Source organism: Astatotilapia calliptera, chromosome 7, assembly GCF_964374335.1.
Source record: "Astatotilapia calliptera chromosome 7, fAstCal68.1, whole genome shotgun sequence".
Lineage (NCBI taxonomy): Eukaryota > Metazoa > Chordata > Actinopteri > Cichliformes > Cichlidae > Astatotilapia > Astatotilapia calliptera.
Genome location: NC_137428.1, coordinates 55,270,367 through 55,289,981, shown reverse-complemented (window position 1 = coordinate 55,289,981; position 19,615 = coordinate 55,270,367). Strand labels below are relative to the sequence as shown.

The 19,615-nt window shown below is 40.2% G+C and overlaps 1 protein-coding gene across 8 annotated transcripts; it reads left to right on the top strand.

Annotated features, from left to right (window-relative positions):
- The first annotated feature begins 331 nt into the window (after positions 1-331).
- gas2a (growth arrest-specific 2a) lies at positions 332-19,549 on the top strand. Of its 8 annotated transcripts, none has more exons than XM_026175684.2 (10): positions 417-571; positions 2,651-2,714; positions 4,858-5,008; positions 7,749-7,879; positions 10,579-10,720; positions 11,616-11,636; positions 11,973-12,036; positions 12,153-12,363; positions 12,450-12,557; positions 18,051-19,549. In XM_026175684.2, the coding sequence occupies exons 3-10, from the start codon at positions 4,864-4,866 to the stop codon at positions 18,258-18,260; spliced, it is 1,032 nt and encodes a 343-aa protein (XP_026031469.1). In that variant the 5' UTR covers positions 417-571; positions 2,651-2,714; positions 4,858-4,863; the 3' UTR covers positions 18,261-19,549. The 8 variants fall into 8 exon arrangements, with proteins under 8 accessions (XP_026031473.1, XP_080160021.1, XP_026031472.1 ...); XM_026175691.2 differs by lacking the exon at positions 18,051-19,549 and adding an exon at positions 15,643-16,240; XM_026175690.2 differs by lacking the exon at positions 18,051-19,549 and adding an exon at positions 15,323-15,636.
- Positions 19,550-19,615: the final 66 nt, after the last annotated feature.

Below are 19,615 nucleotides of genomic sequence, written 5' to 3'. Positions count from 1 at the left end.
GTGTATTTATTATATGGATTACACACACATTTACATTAAAAAGCATCATAAGGGTGTTCTGACTAGGAAGACTACACCTGAAACACGTAATTAATGTATTAATAATGATCGTCATTCATTATTTCAATTCATTCTCAAATGCAAGATAGTGTCAAATTACGCCTAAATGAACCAGTCTTGATATAATAACAGTGCGACTAGATGGATCAAACAGCACAGTTGCACACACAGACAAAAACTTTACATCAAAGCGTTTGGAAGAATAGAAACTCAGGCCAGAAAAAAAATGTTACAGAGGGAACACAAAGAAGAGGCAGTGCCAACACGACCAAACTTTCCTCCCATCATCATAATCAGCAGCAGCAGCGTAGCCTGCTGTGAGTGAGTATATGTGTGCGCGCGTATGCGTGTGCTTGTGCAGCGAGAAAGATCACCCCGGTACACACTGGTTTGTGATTTTGGAGGCTAACCTGTGGGTCGGTGCACCACTGTGAAAAGCATGAAAATTGGGAACCAGCATCTCACAGGACGAGTGAGAGGAAGGAGCGCACCAGCGAGCTGAACCCTCAGGGTGAGCACACACGAGAAGCTTTTCATTCAGGACATTTTTCGCTACTTTTACACTGTTGCTGTATGACTGTCAGACTATTCATACTTGCATTTCTGTTTTAGGTTTAGATCATTTTTAGAAAGTACCCTTTGCAATCTCTTCCTTTTGTGTGCTTTGCAGAACAATACCATCTAATGAAACTCATTTAACAGTTGAGGGGGGCTTGGTTGAATCTTACTTCTTGACAGTTGACAGGAAGGTGCTTGCCTTTTTACTCCTTTCAGAGTTAACACCAGACATCTGTAATTAAACGGAATATCATATATTTTGTGTACTAGCTGCTCTCAGTCACTTCATTGGTTTTTAATTAGCAGGCGCTCTGCTGGATTTGAGTCATAACTCATCAAGCGTCCTCCCTTGGACCTATTTCAAGAGTGGTAAATTGTCTGTTGTGGGCGCTTTATTTGTGACAGCTGTAAAGAAGGAGACAACCTAAAAAGCCTTATTGCAGTTGTAAATGAAGTGAGAGGCCAATACAGTTCTACCCAAAACCAAGCCCTGGCACCAAATTCAGAGAAACTATAAAAATAGCTCATTTTATCTGTTTTCTTGACATACAGTCAGCCTGAACTTTGGTTTGTTGACAGTTCAAATGTTTCCTTAATCAAAGGTCTGAGGTTGCATATTCCATTATGAAATCATTTCATTTGTAAGACTTAAGTGCAGATTCCCATACAGACAGTGTGCTTCATTGACTGTAGCACCTCAAGCAATCTGATACCTGAACACAACAGATTACTTGTCAGCAGTAGAAACATGCTGAGTGTCCTTATTTAGATGGACAAATCAACCTCCAGATCGGCTAACTGTTGTAGTGGAGGAGGGCACGCAGGGCAAAGAGGGTTACGAGGACAGAGCCGCTCTTGTACTTTCTAATGTGATTCATCAGTCAAAATTCCCATCCATATGCCTTTCCCGAAGCAATCTGCAGCCAACCGTGGCACATTAGCATGGCTTTAGTGAAGTCACGAGATGACTCAGGATGAATGTAAATTTTGTATTTCTATATTTTTTTTTTTAATGTTTTGGGTTGAAAAGTGGGATCTCTTTGTGAATGCACAAAGCCTAGCATTCGATCATGAACCAGATTCTTAAAATACACGCAGTTTAGCAGAGTGCAGGCTGCTGAAGCAAAACATGTCAGGAAACAGTATGGTGAGAGGAACCAGGTATGTTTTACAACAGCTGGCCGGGGCTATTTTCTTGGGGAAAAAATGGTGAAAATTGAGCTCGATGTTTGTTTACGATCTAGTCAAGAACAATAAAACTGAACCAAGGTTGACATGAAGATTTATTGAACAGAGACTAGTATGTGCGAATTCAAACAAAGCAAGAAAATTGTAGTGAATTTTAAGTTAATTTAAAGTGACATGTGAGAAGACACATAAGAATCTTTCAGAAAGTTTTTATACCATACAGCTTTAATAAGGAAAATGTACAATAACAATACGTAAAATAGCAGCTTGATGCATTGCCCACTGACGCAGCACAGGGAATGAGCTTGTTAAGCTCTTGCACTGGGAGACATGAGACATCCTAGTGCCCTTGTTCTGTCTGTCAGCCTTCACCAGTGGACATGGGAATGTAGCACCTGTGTGTGAGCGCCGAGCTCCAGACTTTTGTGTGTGTATGCAAGCGAGTAGAAGTTGCCTTCTCAAAGATCTGACAGCCTTGGTCGGACATCAAGGTCCTGATGTCCAGTTTTGCATCACGGTGCCATTTAGTTGCAGCCAACTCCAGACGGACCTTGAAATGTTACACAGCTTTAAAGGTCAGATTCCTCATATCGTGCTGCACTCACTCAGTATTCACAGGAAATTTTCATCCACCGCGTGCTTTGAACTACTTGTTCGTGGCAGCTTCCTTGTTTAAATAAGCTCTTCTTGCAATTTGCATCCGATATCCTGTTTTTATTTGCGTGCCAGAGGGTATGTGAAATGTTCCTGCTTGGAGGAAGCGGTGGAGGCAAAACCTTTAAAATGCAACAACAAGATTTCAAGAATGTGAATTCTCTTCAAGTAACTTTCTGTTTCTTTAAAGAACCCCGGACAAAGAACTTTACCAGAAAAAAGGAGAACAAAGTCACTTCATCATTGGCTGTTAGGTAAGCTGTAATGATACCAGACTTAAGATGTCTGTTCTGTATGTAACAGAGAAAAGACATTTTGCTCATATCTTATTTGTTATTTTAAAATAGAAACTCTTGAGTACTTTGGGAGCCTTTAAATCCCCGTTATGCCACTACCTCTATGCTCTAAAGGTTGGGGTGTCTCCTTTCTGTCTGCATTGCATCGTTTTTCTATGTCAGAGTACTTTAGAGAACAGATTGACGCTTGCAGTGCTGCTGATGTGCCCTGTTACACAGCTCAGGTCTTGCATCTGGTGCCCAGTTGTTTTGTCAGGCACTCACTCTTCTCCACCGCAAATCCGTTAATGGAGTGACACTGGACTGATATCTGAAAGATTTTCATATTGCAGCTAATGCGGTGCACCCTTGGCGCACTGTAGCCTGGTATTGGAAAAGACTGGGCCAAATGCTAATTTACTCAGTGACTTCACTTTCAAGGAAATAAGCAGCAGTTAAATATTGTTCCAAGTACTGATGTCAAATGCAATCTGTCCATCAACCTGTAACGCAAGACCTGCTGCACTGTTGACTGTGATGGGCTGATATGCACCGCTGGATAGACTGCTTAATAGATGGCAGAGTAATTTGAAGGAGCTCTTTGTTGGTTGAATAAAAGTCCTACTGTACCAGTCTGGCTGGTATAAAAGTGTCTCTTGTCCAAAGAAGGGGTGGAAAGAAATGGTGCTCTCTAATGTCATCAGGTTTATTGTAATCCATACCAGGATTTTGACCAGGAGAACAAAGCTGCTCTCCTTTCCTGTTTCAGCTTGCTCCTCCTCTGCCCCTTTTGTGAATATGCAACATGAATGATAGCTAATACAGAAGAATTTTATTGTGAGGATCCGTTTAGATCACGAGTATAAAACACACACATGTTCAGAGGTTCCTTCTGTTATCGTGACATATCATGACCGCTGTAACCAACTTTGTTTAAGCTTTCAAAAGAGCTGCACAATATTTGGAGGATGCTAACTAGAGCTGAAATGACGGATTAGTATATTTCCAGAAAATGTGTAACTACTTTGAAGGTAAATGAACCTCTGGTTTAAGGTTATTACATATGAGAATTCTCCGATTCACTCTGTTTTGCATCACTGTCAACTGAATGGGTATAACACTGGGAATTTCTCTTTTTGTTTTTTGTTTTTTTCCTTTTTGATATCAAATGAATTGAAGAAGCCCTTTCCTAGAGTGTACCCCAGCTCTTGCCCTGTGACAGCTGAGATAGGTTCCAGCCCACCTCCTGGCAACTCTAAATTGAATTAAGTGATGCATTGCATCACCTAATTATTCCCTGGAAAGAGTAATTCCTCGCAGTACTTGTTACATTACTTTAGCATTACTCAGAAACATTGCCTGAGATGAATTGTCCCATTTACCAGTTAATAGTATCAACCTTGAACTACAGTGCCACACACTGGCATGAATCCCTATCCTAGTGAGGACACAGGATCTTTCTTTTATTGTTTAAGTATTAACACAAAGCTAACAGCAAAGTTGAAAATCAGCTCACTGTGCAGATAACTGAAGAACCTTTGTAATCTAAGTAATGCTGACTGTGAAGTGTGCAGGAGTGGGTCTGCGTTACAGTGTGATCAGGGGACTTGGTTGGAGGGAATGTCTTGGACTCTTTGTCATGTTCTTTGAGCCATTCCTGAGCCGTTTTTGCCATTTGATGAGGTACATCGTCCCGCTGGGGGAGGCTGCTGCTGATGTCTGGCAGAGTTTTTCCAGTTCTTTCCAGCTGAACGCTGCTTTTTAACAATATGATCAATGTTTTTTTCACTTCACCACTTAATGGTTTTAATGTTGGGGCTCATGTATGTATATACATACATACATGGGTGCATACTCAAACATATGCATGTATAGAGAAGAACATGATGGTTTTGTTGCCTGCTACAACAACAAAGCATTTATTAGCAGGACTTAGATGGAGTCCAATTAATATGCTGAGGTATCTGGATAATATGTACCTCCTTTATTAATGTTTTGAAGATCTGCTATACTGCACACTGGAGCTGCACATTGTGTCTGCTTGCATAATATTACAGATATCTTACATGTTCATGAATTCTATATCATTGGACTGTCTTAACCTTCTCCTGCTGATGAATAGGGAACCATGTGCAGTTCCCTGAGCCCCAAACAGCCCAGCGGGCCCGGCCTGACAGACATGCAGCAGTACCAACAGTGGCTTTCCAGTCGACATGAGGCCAGCCTGCTGCCTATGAAGGAAGACCTGGCCCTGTGGCTCACTAATATTCTTGGTAAGTCACACTAACGAGCAAGAAACACATGCTATTAACAGTGAGGATTTATTACCACGAGTTATAGTTTATAACATGGTTTAATTCGCTAAGCAAAGCGAATTTAATTCAGTTATATTTATATAGGGCCAAATCATAACAACAATCGCCTTGAGGAGTAGTAATACTATTACATATATAAAGTTACAGTTATATTCCTGAACTGTGGTTAAAATGTGTTTTAAATCATTCATTTCTCAGATGTTTTGCTAGCTGTGCGAAATAAAATAAATTTAAAAAATCAGGGTGTGGTTTGTAGATTCATTGGATACACAGGCTTAGAAATAGCTTGGCTTTGAAAAAATCCTGCACATTTCATTGCTTTGTGTCTAAAATTAACTCGACTGGTCTTTGCTGATGTAAACACCTCTGCAGGGGATTGTGATCAATCCGCACCTCATTACAAACTATTTTAAAGTCCCCAGATTGTGTGGACCTGTTCCAGTTGCAACGCTCTTTCATAGATTTACTTTAAATGAATAATGGACACCATTAACTGTTCTTAAATAATGCACAGTGGGTGGGAGCATCAGCACTGTGCAAGGATGTGGTTGCATAATAAACAATTCTCTGCGCTGTACTTCTTTAACAGCGCAGCCACAAAACAAAAGCACAGTGCACTTTGATCTGATTTGAATGGGTGTGTATGAATGAGTTTTGTATGGTTTTTTTGTTGTTGTTTCTTTTTGTTTGTTCCTAGAGCCAGGGAAAAATTTGTATTAAACATGGATATCATTAGTGAAATACCTTAGAGAAACACCTACAGTCATTTCCATGATGTTTTCTTAAGCATTCTTGCACCAATGACTCACCAGAGTCAGCTCATAAATATTCTTACAAAGGCTGCCACCAGAGTAAGAATTATGTATTTGTTAGTTGGGTTTCAGAGATGTAAACTGTCTGTTAACCAGTGTTTCATCAGAATTTTAAATTTGTTAGAGTCAAGTTCTCAAAATTTCAATGACTGAGTGCTAATGAGGAAGCCAGTGTATGAGTGAACACACAAAAATACACACATGCAGCACGTTTACTCTAGCTTTTGTCATAAGTATGTTGGTTTGTGTTTGTAATTATCATGTTTGTACTGCTTTTAGGTTATTAACAAGGTCGCACCTATATATTAGAAGAGATAAGTATGAACTGCTTGATTGTTTCTTGTTACACAAAACCAAGGGCCTCCGCTGGCCCTGGTGCTAAACGCTTCATAGACTGTGCTTTTTGTTTAAAATATGCTTAAGAACTACTGTATGTGTTATGACTGGGAGTTACTCCTGGATGCATATAACAGACACTTTTCAAACCAACTATAAGGTTCCTGAGACTCTCTCATGTCTGTGTGTAAACAACTTAAAACAACTTCAGTGTCTTCCGCGTTATCTCTGGCTGTGTGTGTGTTTGCACTGGAACCAGCTGAGCCAGAAAGCCATGGAACTAAAGGGTTCAGAAGCAGGAGCATGCAAGTGTTTCCAGTGAATAAACACTACAGAATTAATTTGTTGGTTTAGGCCAAGTTCTGTATTTGCTCAGTATTTTTTTTTATTCTGTGAAACAAGATGCTGACATCCTTGATTACAGTTTCAGGTGAGACCTGCCGTGTGGCCCGCTGCCGTGTGGGAGGCATATGTTTGGTTATACTGATGAGTCATTGTTGTCAAAGCGGTAACAGCTTGGCTCGTATTGTTTTCACTTCCCGAGTCTGTCTTTTTGTCTGTCATCATGGCAAAATGTGCTCCTCAAGACACTTACTTAAGCAGGAACTACCACAAAGGTGGTTTAAAGCACTTGGCAGGTGTTTATGTTTGTCTTTGTGCATTTGTCTGTGGACAGTTGTTCAGTTGTTTAGCAGTGCAAGAAAAACCCAAGAAACTTAACAGGTGTTTAATTGTAGTTTTAATGCAAGGAGAAGGCTGAGTTTGCAAACGGTCAGAGCTCACTGATCCTAATATATTCCCAGTGTAAGATGATCTCAAGTCAGATTGAAGGAACTGGGCAACTCGTATGATTAAATATTTAATTTTACTATACTTCTATTGGAGCCCGGTGAAAGATATTTTCCTCTCACAGCGTGGAACGAGGGTCGTACGAGTAGAGTATAAGACTCACTGAGTGTTTCTCAAGATTTCAATCTCTCTTTTCTGGGCTCAATTGCAACATTTGGAACTCATTAAACATTGAACCCCTAAACCCCTCCTCCAATAAGAAAGAGAAAAGGGATAAAAAAAAATATCTCCAGTTTCTTTCCACAGACACCCCCCTGCCACCACCTCCTATTTCACGATGATCTAACTAAGAAAGAATGGTCCTCTGGAAGTCAGTCAACTGGACACCACATGTTGATCACCAACGTAGCTCTGCAAATGCACAGGATAATGAGGCATTACTGTGTACAAACAGATGCCACGTTTTTTTTGGATTTTTTTATGCATCCCCGTAGTTGCCATCCCACGGTGTGTGACCAGGAAATCCCCCAGATCCTCTCAAATCATGTTGTACTATTTCAGCTTTTGGCTCCTCCAGAGCCGCCACAAACCCGGCAGCAAAAGCGACGCTCGGTCATTAAAACGGTTTTAGGAATCAACAGCACTGCGTCAGGTTTGACCGCAACTCGGAGTGAAGTGGAGATTAAATTTTATTTCCTTACGCTATATGTATATTTTTTAAACTTGTGGCGCTGCTCTTTCTTTATGTGTCTCCTGCTCAGGTCTGGAAATCACTGCTGAGAGCTTCATGGACCGCTTAGACAATGGCTTCCTGTTGTGCCAGCTGGCTGAGACACTGCAGGAGAAGTTCAGGCAGAGTAATGGAGATCTGCCTACCCTTGGCAACAGCAAGGTACAGAGAGACTGCAATAGTCCTGTGTGATACAGGTTACAGTGAAAACACTAATCTGAAAGTTAAATCTTGGCTGAAAATCTTCCCAGACTATCAGCTTGAACGATTTCACAGAGCATTGTTCCTGAGTATGAAAACATCATCTGAGCAGACACTTATTAGGTCAGATTGACTGACAGTCACTATTTAAAACCACTTCCACATGTAATGGTCTTTTTCACATCTAAATACAAAAGGATATCCCAACACAACATTTGGAAAGTAGCACAGAGGCAGAAAGACGCTCTTGATGACTACGCCCGTGAATTCCTACTTTGCAAAGAACTCCACAATTTTAGAAAGAAGTGCACATAAAGTGGGATGGGGGGATGGGGGCCTCTTGCCTTCAACAGGGCAAAAAAGAAAAAAAAATAAGGCTAGCAAGGACACGTTAACTGATGGGGCCCCACATCCCCTGTGAGATTTGGGAGAACAGCATTAAACGTTCTTTTCTTGTGAGCCTTGACTGAGGATTTAATGAATTTCATTAAAACGGGTGCCTTGAGAGTGGTTACCTGTAATTTCACCCAATCAGTCTGTCCAGATGTATATTTATGGGGTTGGTGACTAAAACAACAAAAACAACTAGGCAAAAGAAAAATGTTTCTATTTATGCCCCATATATTATAAAAACCCCATGGATACATCCTCAAAAGTTCAAAAATATATGTTAAAAGATGGATATTTACCTTCAGTATCTGTTTATTGCAGATATTTAAATGCTGAAGTGACAGCTGGTCTCAGTGGCATGCAGCAAAAACTGTGATTGGGTCATGTTCGTGCCTCTGTTCGGAAGGCAAGAAGTAAAAGATGTTTGTTGGTCCTTCAGTGAGAGTTGTTGATGTTTGCACTGAAGCATTACTGTGCTGATGTCAGTGGGTCTCCTGATCTCAGTGTGAGCGCAGCAGCACAGATGTGAGGAAATACTTGAGGTCAATGACCGTGAGACAGCAGAGGAGCTGCCGAAATAGAGGAGTCTATTGATTGTGAATGCCAACAGAGGGAGAGAGAGAGTCCTTGGATAGGCTTTAAAATGAAACAAAGCTGCATTATGATATTGTGCAGCGAGCGTGATTTGATTCTGTTTGTCTGAATTAAGGGTTTTCATTAAAAGATTAACCGTGTTATTCATGTCTGATACACAGTATGTCATCCAATGAGTCTTTATGCTTGTCGTGGCATTTGATCAGCTCTAGTTGTTTGCTATCAGATTTCACCACTTAAAAGAGGACATCCATCTGTGTTCAAGCCCTGTTATAAGTCGATGTGGTGTGTGAAGTGGGCCTGTGACTACAGCACAGGGGTACCATCAATCACACTTTGCAGATGCTGTGCTCCAGACGTTTTCCCATGTGTTTATATCAATCAGTATTAAGTCCAGATGAGCAAAGGTTGTTTTCGTTCTTGTCATAACACTTTGACAGGCTGATTTTTGTACAGTCATTTCAATAACTGGGGGAACTTATTGCTATAGCACTGAAATTTTAAGCAAAAGTGCAATGTTCAAGACTTGGTTTCGGCAGGAGAGTGAGATGAGAAGATCAAACATCGTAAATAAGTAGCATTGACCAAAAGGGATTTTTTTTACAGGGAAAGGAAGGGCCATGAAGCTAGACGCAGCTGCTGGTTATCTCAGCAGAAAGGCTTGGAGAGGAAAAAGTAGCCCGGCTCTGTACAAAGTTCATGAAATCTGTCCGCTTGCACCCATAAAGCACACCACATATTTGCTTAACCAGTGCAAAAACAGAGATGTCAGTCGAAGACAGTTCAACCTCCAACTAACATATGTGATAATAGCATAATCTTCTCATCTACCTCTTAAAGTAAGAAAGTACCAAGTAAATGTATTTTTAAAGTGTCAAACTGCTCATCTCATGTGTGCATGTTGAGGTATTTAAATTCTTTGAATGAAATAATTTGATTATAGCTGTCGTTGCTCATTTCAAGCATAGCAGTTCCTTTTCCTTATTATTATTCCCATATGTTTAAAGATAATCTTTTCCAGAAGTCCCCTACCTCCTGTGCAATCATTAGACATTCAAAGGTGCAGATCATTTGGCAGCCAAGGCAGAAATAATAATACATTCATCTGATTGTTAGATGAAAAAAAAAAAACAACCTTGGCAAAGTTGAATATTTATCCGGGAATGCAAAGTCATTTAACACAAAAGATCCCCTAAAAAAAAAAGTCAAAAGGAGAGTCTGGAATGAAAAGAAAAATACCCACAAAAGCTTGCATATTTCCAGCATGAGCTCATTCCACCTTTCTCAAAGCACAGACACACATATCCTGTATAAAACCACAGCAAAGCGCATAAATCTCCCCGAACAGACCGTGTGGGGGCTGAAACCCATAAGCATGTCATTTGAGCCCAAATCATAGACAGCCTGGTAAAGTAGCACAGGTTTTCAAACCCGTCATTTCTCATATTGATCTCAATGGGAAGGGTTCTTGATCCTGGGCTGAAATCAGAGCCTCAGCAGACATCAGTGTAGATGTAGATAATGTGGCTCTGTGTTTTGGTGGAGCTCTGGGTATTGGTTCGAACAAGTCACTCTGGAGGACTTTTGTCCTTTCTTTGTTAAACTGCAGAATAAGATGTTTAAATCCGATCTTGTTTAAGTGAAAGTAAGGGGGTTCTTCTCTGTGTCTGTGACAGAGAATTCCCAATCGGAGGATACCGTGTCGGCGGAGCGCTCCATCCGGCTCCTTCTTTGCACGGGACAACACAGCCAACTTCCTGGCCTGGTGTCGTGAGGTCGGAGTTGGAGAAACATGTCTGTTTGAGTCAGAGGGTTTAGGTGAGTCTGTTTTTATTTCTCACCCTGCGAAAATGTCAAGATGTAGGACAGACCGGGTACATAAACAGGCATCACTTTCCTCACAAAGATTCAGTTCTCTCAGGCTTTGGTTATCCCTGGCACTGCTGGGGCAGTGGGCTCAGATTTCTATCTTCTGTGAATGGCCTGATTGTACAGGTACAGTGACATGCAGGTTGGCCTGCTTCCCTCTCCTCCCCTCTGAGGATTAGAAGCCTCACATCACCAGACCGAGCCTCACCTTCTTTGACGTGCTCAAAAAGCTCACAGTCCGGGTAGCACAGTGATGGGAGCAGCTCTACCTGACAATAAGGGAATCTCAGACAATGCACTCATGCACAAAACATCTAAAGTAAAACTACAGGAGCGTGGACATAAAGGTGTGAGATGGTGAGAAAGTAGGCCAACAGTATGCAAATGTTTTCCTCAGCGCACAGTAGGGATATTTTTCTCTCTTCCTCATTCGCTCTCTCAGTGTTTATCTGTGTCTTTCTGATCTTTCGCAGAGCTTTCTTGCACGTTATTTCACTGCAGTGTCCTTGCAGCAAAGATATGCCCGGACTGAAATATTTCCCTCATAATCAGATGTGCCCCTGACAAGAGCACAAATACGCAGAATAGTCATAAATTCTTGCCATATTTTTGACTAAAAGGTTGATCAGCCATTGCTAAAAATATTCAAGCTATGTAAATCATTTCTGGATTCCAGGATATACACACACGCAGTGAGCTAGCTGCAGTGAACTATAATCGCCTTCGAATCCAGTGGACATGTGATTGTAATAAAATGCTTCAGTGAACAATCCAGCTGACGAATGTCTTTTTTTTTCTTTCTTTCCTTCCCTCTTACTTTCTCTGGATGGATTTGTCAGTTCAGCAGTAGGTGTAACAACATCAGGTTTGCTATCACGCAGTGGATATATTCTTTCTATATTGCATGGTGTGGTGTGTCACATTATTCATGCTTTGTGTGTCCACAGTCTGGTTTGATCTATTATTTGCCGTGGTTACCGTTACCCTCTGAAGTGGTTAAAATGAACATGTGAGCAGTATTCTTTCCATTTGGTTTGGGATGAACAGGATTAGAGAGGACCATGTGATTGCATGAAGTTCATAAGCTTGTTTTTATGTCCATTTCACCATCACACAGCCACTCATTCTCATTCATCACCTTCATCCAGATACAGTACAGTATTTTAATCACCAAATCCTAAAAGGTGATCTCTTTTTGCAGTTCTTCATAAGCAGCCACGAGAAGTCTGCCTTTGTCTTTTAGAGCTGGGCCGGATAGCATCACGGTATGCTCTTGGTTTTTACATTTTCCACCTTGATTGTCTAGATTTTCCTGTGTATGTCTTTGGATTGTTTTGCAAATCCTTTCATAATTTCCGTGTCTCTTTTATTCCTCATCTAGGTACAATGTGGAGCCTCCTGGCCTTATAAAACTGGAGAAAGAGATTGAGCAAGAAGAGAAAGCGCCTCTACCTCCTCCGTCACCTGTATCTCCAGCTCAGCCTGTCCCTCCATCACCCTCTTCATCTCCTTCCCCATCCCCTTCCCCATCCCCAACTCCTACCAAAGTGACTTCTATCAAAAAAAGCACAGGGAAGCTTTTGGATGATGCCGTAAGTTAGCAAGTGTTCACCTCTGTTTGCTGTTTCTACTTAACTTATCAGAGGAAAAACATCAATGTTTGTTTTTGTCAAAACAGGTAAGACATATCGCCAATGATCCACCTTGCAGATGTGCAAATAAGTTCTGTGTAGAGAGACAGTCGCAGGGTCGATATCGTGTTGGGGAGAAGATGCTCTTTATTCGGGTGAGTGTGTTACAGTATTGTACAAAAGTCCTCGTTTCTTTGTATTTTGCTTCCAAGGAGCCAGACTTTCTTGGATTTTTTAAAAGCAGTCTTGAGGAATACTTCTCCAGGCTTTTTGCAAGTCTTTCCAAGTTTTTCTTTGGATATTGGCTGTTTTTTCCCTCATTTTGAGTCCAGTCCTTGTACCCGACCAGTTTCAGGAGAATGTTTTTTTGGTTTGTTATGCCACTTAACACTAACCTATGACTCATTGAAGCATAAAAAACGCACATAACTCAAAAGATGGCCCAGTCTTGCGTCTGCACGCGACAGAGACCTTAGCAAATCGTCTATCTTTAGGCACCTTGTTATTAGCAGTCTGTCACAAAAACATAATTTGTCCCCATTTCTTTCGTTGCATCCAGGAAAATGTCACCATTTTACATGAATAAAATAGTATTTTTGCAACAACAAAGTGATTCCCAAAGAGCTATTAGCCAAACACTTGACATGTGGTGTGCAATATGTCCTTAAAATTTTTGAGGAAAATGGACAAATAGAGGAGAAATGAAGTTGCAGGCCTAAGAAAAATATCTAGAGCATATGAACAGGTTCTGAAAGTCCCGTCCTTAAGAAATGGGGGGGGGGGGAAATCCACCAAAGACCTGAGGCAGGACCTGAGCTGATTCATCCACTATTCACTGCAGCCGCATCAGAGATACTCTCAGCGGAAGGGTGGCTAATTCTTAAGAATAGAATAGAATGCCTTTATTGTCACTATACAGTTGTACAATGAGATACAGAGGAAGGGAATCAGGGAAAAATGGCTGTGGTATGCCACAAAACTGAACTGAAAATCAAAATCATCAATATGTATGGGGCAGGTCACAAGAGAGATACAACTACAGCATTCTTAAAAACACAGTGATTGCTCGGGGGTGCATTTCAGCCAGTGGTGTTGGGGATCTTGTTAAAGTGGATGGAATTATGAACACAAAAAGGTACTGTCAGATTTTGATCTACCAAGCAATACCACCTGGAAAGCATTTGACTGACAGTTTCAGTTTCATTTTTCAGCATAACAATGATCCCAAATACACTGTCAGTGCAGTAAAAGGATGCAATCAGTCAAGGATTGGCCTTGCCAGAGCTCGGCCTCAACATTATTCAGGCAGCTTGGGATCATCTTGACAGAGAATCCAAGAAACGGTGGCCAATATCCAGATAAAATCTTTGGATGTCCTTCAAGAAGACTGCTTAAATAAATTTATAAAAAGCTTCCCTAAGAGAGTTGAGGCTGTGTTGTAGTATAAACGTAGTCATACCAAATACTGACCTTCAATCATGTTAGACTTGTACAAACTCTGTTTTTGCCTTATATATTCTATTTTCAATGTTTCCTATTTTCCTTGCAAAATATAAGGAAATGAGTGATGGCTCAAGATTTTTGCACAGTACTGTATATAATAATTAACATAATCGTTTTTTCACTTGTATCACTTTCATATGAGGTTATCAAATTATCAGGTTTTGGATATTAGCATAAAACTGTTCAGTGGAAAAAGTCTATTGTTGGGAAGGCCCCAACGGACATAGTTCTTTACTGGTGAGCTTATCCTTAAGCTTAGTTTTCAGGTCACTGTTCTGAATGTTTCACATTCAGTTTGCTATTATTACACTGTTATGCACTACTATAAAGTCTCAGTCCAAATAATAATGAAGACATTAGTCCCAGCACTGAAGCTTCAGAGGCAAATATTACACATTATACAATAATGACTCTATGAAATCATTGTTCAAATAAAGTAAATCATACATTACATTGTAACCTTCTTTTACAAACTGGCAAAAAGAGTAAATAGTCTATTTCTAGCAGTGGAAAATGACAGTAACCGTTTTCTTATTTTTTAATTATTCCATTCATTTTATTTTCATTCCACTTTGCGGTTTGTAACAATAACGTCTCACATTGCAAAGCAAACTCTTTTTCCAGTCGTATAGCAGATATGTGGGGCTGGTTTTGGCATGAAGGTCATCCATTGTGTCTACAAATGGCCTTTGCCTTGACAATGTTTACTTTCATTTGCTGTAAAGAGAAAGCAACATCCACACATTCACCTATGATCTCACAACCAACTTACCACTTGGAATACGTCTGACCCAGAACTGGCTGTTGTACTAACATAATCACACACAATCAGTCTTTAAGCTCAGGAAATGTTACTCAGCTTTCTCTGAGTGGAGAGATAAAGGCGATTCGTGAAAGATAAATGGAGAATAACAGATCGGAGAAGTAGCATCTCTCCCCTTGGGATCCTGGTTACTTGGCAACCCACAACCGGGATTTACACCTCCAAAGATGTGATTCATGCTGGCGGTATGTGTACATTAGCAAAAGGGAGTTTACTCTTGGATGTCCTCTGCTGTTTGTCCATTGTATTGCAACTACTAATAGTTAGTAGTTGGTTTTTAAAAAACAAACCAAAAAAGTCTTAAACAAAAATGGGGAAAAAAGCTTCAGGACAAGCAGCAGAGGATGAATATATACCGTATAGTATATAAATGGGCAGCCATACTGAAAAATAGCTAAATTATAACAACATTATTAAACATCCGTTACCATGTGTCATCGTGGATACTAGTCACACCTTCAGTATGTGCGATACTGCTTAGGATGACAAACAAAGCAAGTGTTAAGCCTCTGTTCCTCTGTCTCCCAGCCAGCACTCTTCATGCTGAACATGCTTTAATTAAAATTCCTCACATGGCTTTTTCCCCCCCAGCAGCTGGGTCGACTGAAAAGGCATGAATACAGTAAGCCCAGTCACTGTCTGTAGGCAGCTGGGAGCAAGGACAGCAGTGACGTGCAGCAGATCTCACTTCACAATAATCTGGGCCGCTGGAGAGGCTGACCTTCTGCTGGAATAAATGAGCTAGTTGTAGCTTGAATGAGAGAGCAGAAAAACACCAGAGTGGTTTTGTGAGAAGTGCTGTCCCAGCTCAGCCCCGGGCCTCTGCCCTTCTCTGGCCTACTGAGAAGGGTTTGGAGTCCAGCAAGGGTCTCGTCCCAAAGCAGCGTGATTGAAAACCCCTCTGCATCACACAGGTCCATTAAATCCACAATCGCAAAGCCTGAGGCCTGGTGCTGATGATTGGATCTACTGCCCTGCTCCTGCCCTCACGATTGATTCATTTAAGAGGCCTATAAATGTTGTATGTTATGCTGCTGCAGGGCAAGAAGCGTCATATCTGGCCAAACTGAGGTGACAATTGCATGATGTAATTTGCCCTTTTTAACTATGTATTGTTTTCCTATTTGTCTGAATCATTTTTGAGTTGAGTAAATAATCTTTATAATAACTTGTTTTGGATTTACTCTTCTTCAGATAGGGCCATTCAGCAAACAAGCTTGTTTCCTCAGAGGTGTAATGGTGTGTTAATGAGGTAGAGGGGCAAAAAGCCTCCATAGCAAGGCAGACATGTTTTATGTGTGCAGCCTCTGGGGAATGCAGGCTTCTGATCATCGAATATACCAGCGCCTTTTATTTCGTCTCTTTATTATAACCGGTGACGTTGCCATGGTAGCCAACCTTGGGAATGTGCCCTGATGTGGCAGGTGGCATCGTTTTCAAGCAAATGTTGTAGAAAAGGGATAGGAAAAAAAAAACACTGCATGTGTCTGTTTAACCAGACATATAATTTAAGGTTTTATGCTTTTTAGTGATGAAATCACCTGAATATTTATTAGCTATCCTAGTAGGTTGGGAAGTTGATCTTCCAGCTTGTCAACTCAGACCCATAAAATGTTCAGTGTTACCAGAAGATATCCCATTAACACTGCAGATTGTATGCAAATTCATGTGTATGAATTATCAGTCAACAAAATTGTACGATGAAATTGGGGTGGCTGTGGTTAAGGAGTTAGAGCGGGCAGCTATTGAAAGATTGGTGCTTCTCTGGCTGCTACAGCCTGCATACCAAACTATCTTTGGGCAACATGCTGAACACACAGTTGGTCCAAATGTGTTCATCACAGTGTGGTAAATAGAAAGCATTTAGACGTAGAAAAATGTGCTTGCACGGATGTGTATGTGTAGGAAACATGTTAAATAAAGTGCCGTGAGTGCTCCAGTAGAGTAGAAAAGGGATATATAAGAACCAGTCCATTTACCATATAAAAGTGAACATCTGTAAATTTTTCGGTAATGCTGATGTTTGTTTAGAGTCAGTGATGTAAATGTGTCAGACTTAGCCACATAGGCTAATTTTCCTCAGCATTCCTTGGCAGGTTGATTATATTTACAGACATGCTTCAACTTAACTTCCATTCATATTTATTGCCTGATTATCTATGTCCCACCTGGACACCAGTGGGGCCTACCCCGCAGTTTGAGAACTACTGGGCTAAGCTATCACTTATTGATTAACCTGTAGACTTTATGGGTGGTGTAATTGGGAAAGTAACAGTAATAAAACAATAGAACACCACTCACCAAAACTGAAGCACAAACCTCTTGGATGTTAATAAAGTTGCTGCACCTCAACCCTGCTGTACAATCATTAAGTGGGTAATTAGCTAAAAAAAAAAAAAAAACAGCCTGTAAAAGTGTCTGCTTCTGCTCTGAAGTTGTAAATTGTAACATGGGTGTCAAAGAACACTAACTTGTTTTGGAGCCAGTATTAAGCACCCATTCAAATTCAACAAACTGCCCAATAACAATAGAAGTTAGAACTGGAAGACCTTGTCTATTAGCTAATGCTGGCAAGCTTGGTTTGCTTGTTACATATACTCTAGGGGGACTACACACCGACACGTCTTAATTAGTGCACAATTAGCAGAAGGTACAGTAACAGAACAAACAAAAATTCCCACTTGACAAACATCAGTGCTCTCTTGACTTTTATTCTACCACCAACAGCTATTTGTCATTGCATTTTTTGCATGACAAAATATATATGACCCAGTAGATAATCCTCAGACTTATTTGAGGGAATGTCTCATTAATTAATAATTTCTCATACCGACCATAAGGTCCCACTCAGAAGGAATTTTAATAACCTAATCCTTTGATGTTTCCTGTAGCACCATCATCATCAAAAACTGGAAATTTTAATGGGCCTAGTTTATCATCAAATGCCTGCTACTAACAGAAGCATTTTTGTTTAGGGCTACTTTTATTTTTATATGAGCATAAGGTCAAAGCAGTGCTGCATCTGCACACAGTCTCATCACTGTTAGAGTTAAGAAATAAGAGTTTCTTAGTAATCAATTCACCTAGACGTTAGGGCAGCAGGGTTGATAAAGAATCCCTCCAGGGATACCAACCACTTTTGGGACACCCACATCAATCAACAAGCTTTGACATCAAAGCCGCGCTTACATGTTCGTTCAGCTAAAACCCAAAGCTTCAATCAGGGTAATGACATTAGTCCTATAGAAGGGTTCACCCACATCTATTAAAGCACCCCTTCTGACACACCAGCATCACAACATAATCCTATTTTCTTCCGCAGATGCTGCACAATAAGCACGTGATGGTGCGAGTCGGTGGAGGCTGGGAGACCTTTGAGAGCTACCTGCTGAAACATGACCCATGCCGCATGCTCCAGATTTCCAGGGTGGAGGGCAAGATATCCCCTATAAGCAGCAAGTCCCCTAATATCAAGGACCTCAGCCCTGACAGCTACCTGGTGGTGGCAGCGCACTACCGCAGCAAAAAGTGAAGACACGAGACTGAAAAAAATTCCATTAATAAAAGGACAGATTGACTTCGTGCTGTTTTTTACTGTGTAGAGAAGGGGGCGTAGCTATGCAACATATCCCTGTTCTCATGAAGTAAATATTAAAGCTGTAGTGCAACATCATTCACAGAAAGCACATTTTTCTCATAGTGATGATTTTGTTTTGTTGGTTAAAGGTCATTCTTGGGTGTTTTCATTTGATTGGGCCTGGACACATGTTAGTAGGCCTCTGGGTGTTATTTACTTTTACATAACAGCAAACAGCTTTGAAAAACATGCTCATTATTATCGTAACAGTATAATTGGTTTCATAATTAGTGCAAGGGAAGGTGTAGATTTTCTTGAGATTTGAGATTTTCCTGTTTTTATTGCATCTGAAGCAATATCACATATGGTAGGTAGAACACTTTCATCTTTTAGCTCCTCATATAAATATCTGTATTTGTACAAGGTAAAAACACAAGTTGTTTTTTTACATGAAATGAAATGGGTGCTGGAGATGTCGGCAATTTTATGAAGCCAGTATTCCTTGGTACCTTGATGTGGATTCTATTGATTTGTCTGTGCTAGTGTTGTTTTCCCACTTTTTTTCATTTCCCATCAAACTGATCTTCTTATCTAATTTTTTAATAATACACAGACCCTATCGGGCTGTGGCTCAAATGGGATTTTATCTCCCACATTAGAAGAATTATTTAAACCCAATGAAGTTTAAATGCTTTACTTTATACATTTAAATTCTTGTAAAAACTCTCATAAAACCTAAATTTATTCACAAAATGTTATAGCTTTTTCTTTGTGCATTTCTTAGTAGGCTAAAAAAAATAAAGCAATGCTCATATTGTTTACATTTTGCATAACTGTTCTATGCAGTACATTTATATATTAGCATTTTGATTGTATTATGCATTACTAGAATAGATCCTGTGTGTAATAATGTCTTCATCCGACAATCATATGTTCGAATCAGTTTCACTAGCTTGTGATTTATAAATAGATTTACTCATTTAAGGTCTCACGTTCTTCACTGTGTCGTATTACTGACCCCTACAGGTGGTGCAGTGATTTAAATACGATTATTATTGATTACTTTTGGGGGGTTCTTACAATGGAGAAATATCAATCACTGCATAATAACTCATGTTATATTAATTTGCTTTTATTCCTGGAGAATAAATATGTCGGTTTGGTATTATATTCACTGGTTGTGGAAAGCAACTTTCAAGCCAGATTTTAGTTGTACATTTCCAATAAATGCTGAAAAGTTGAAACTTCTCATTTTGATATTTGCACGTTGTATTTTAAATTGTTAATGAAATACTAGTTTGCTTATCACT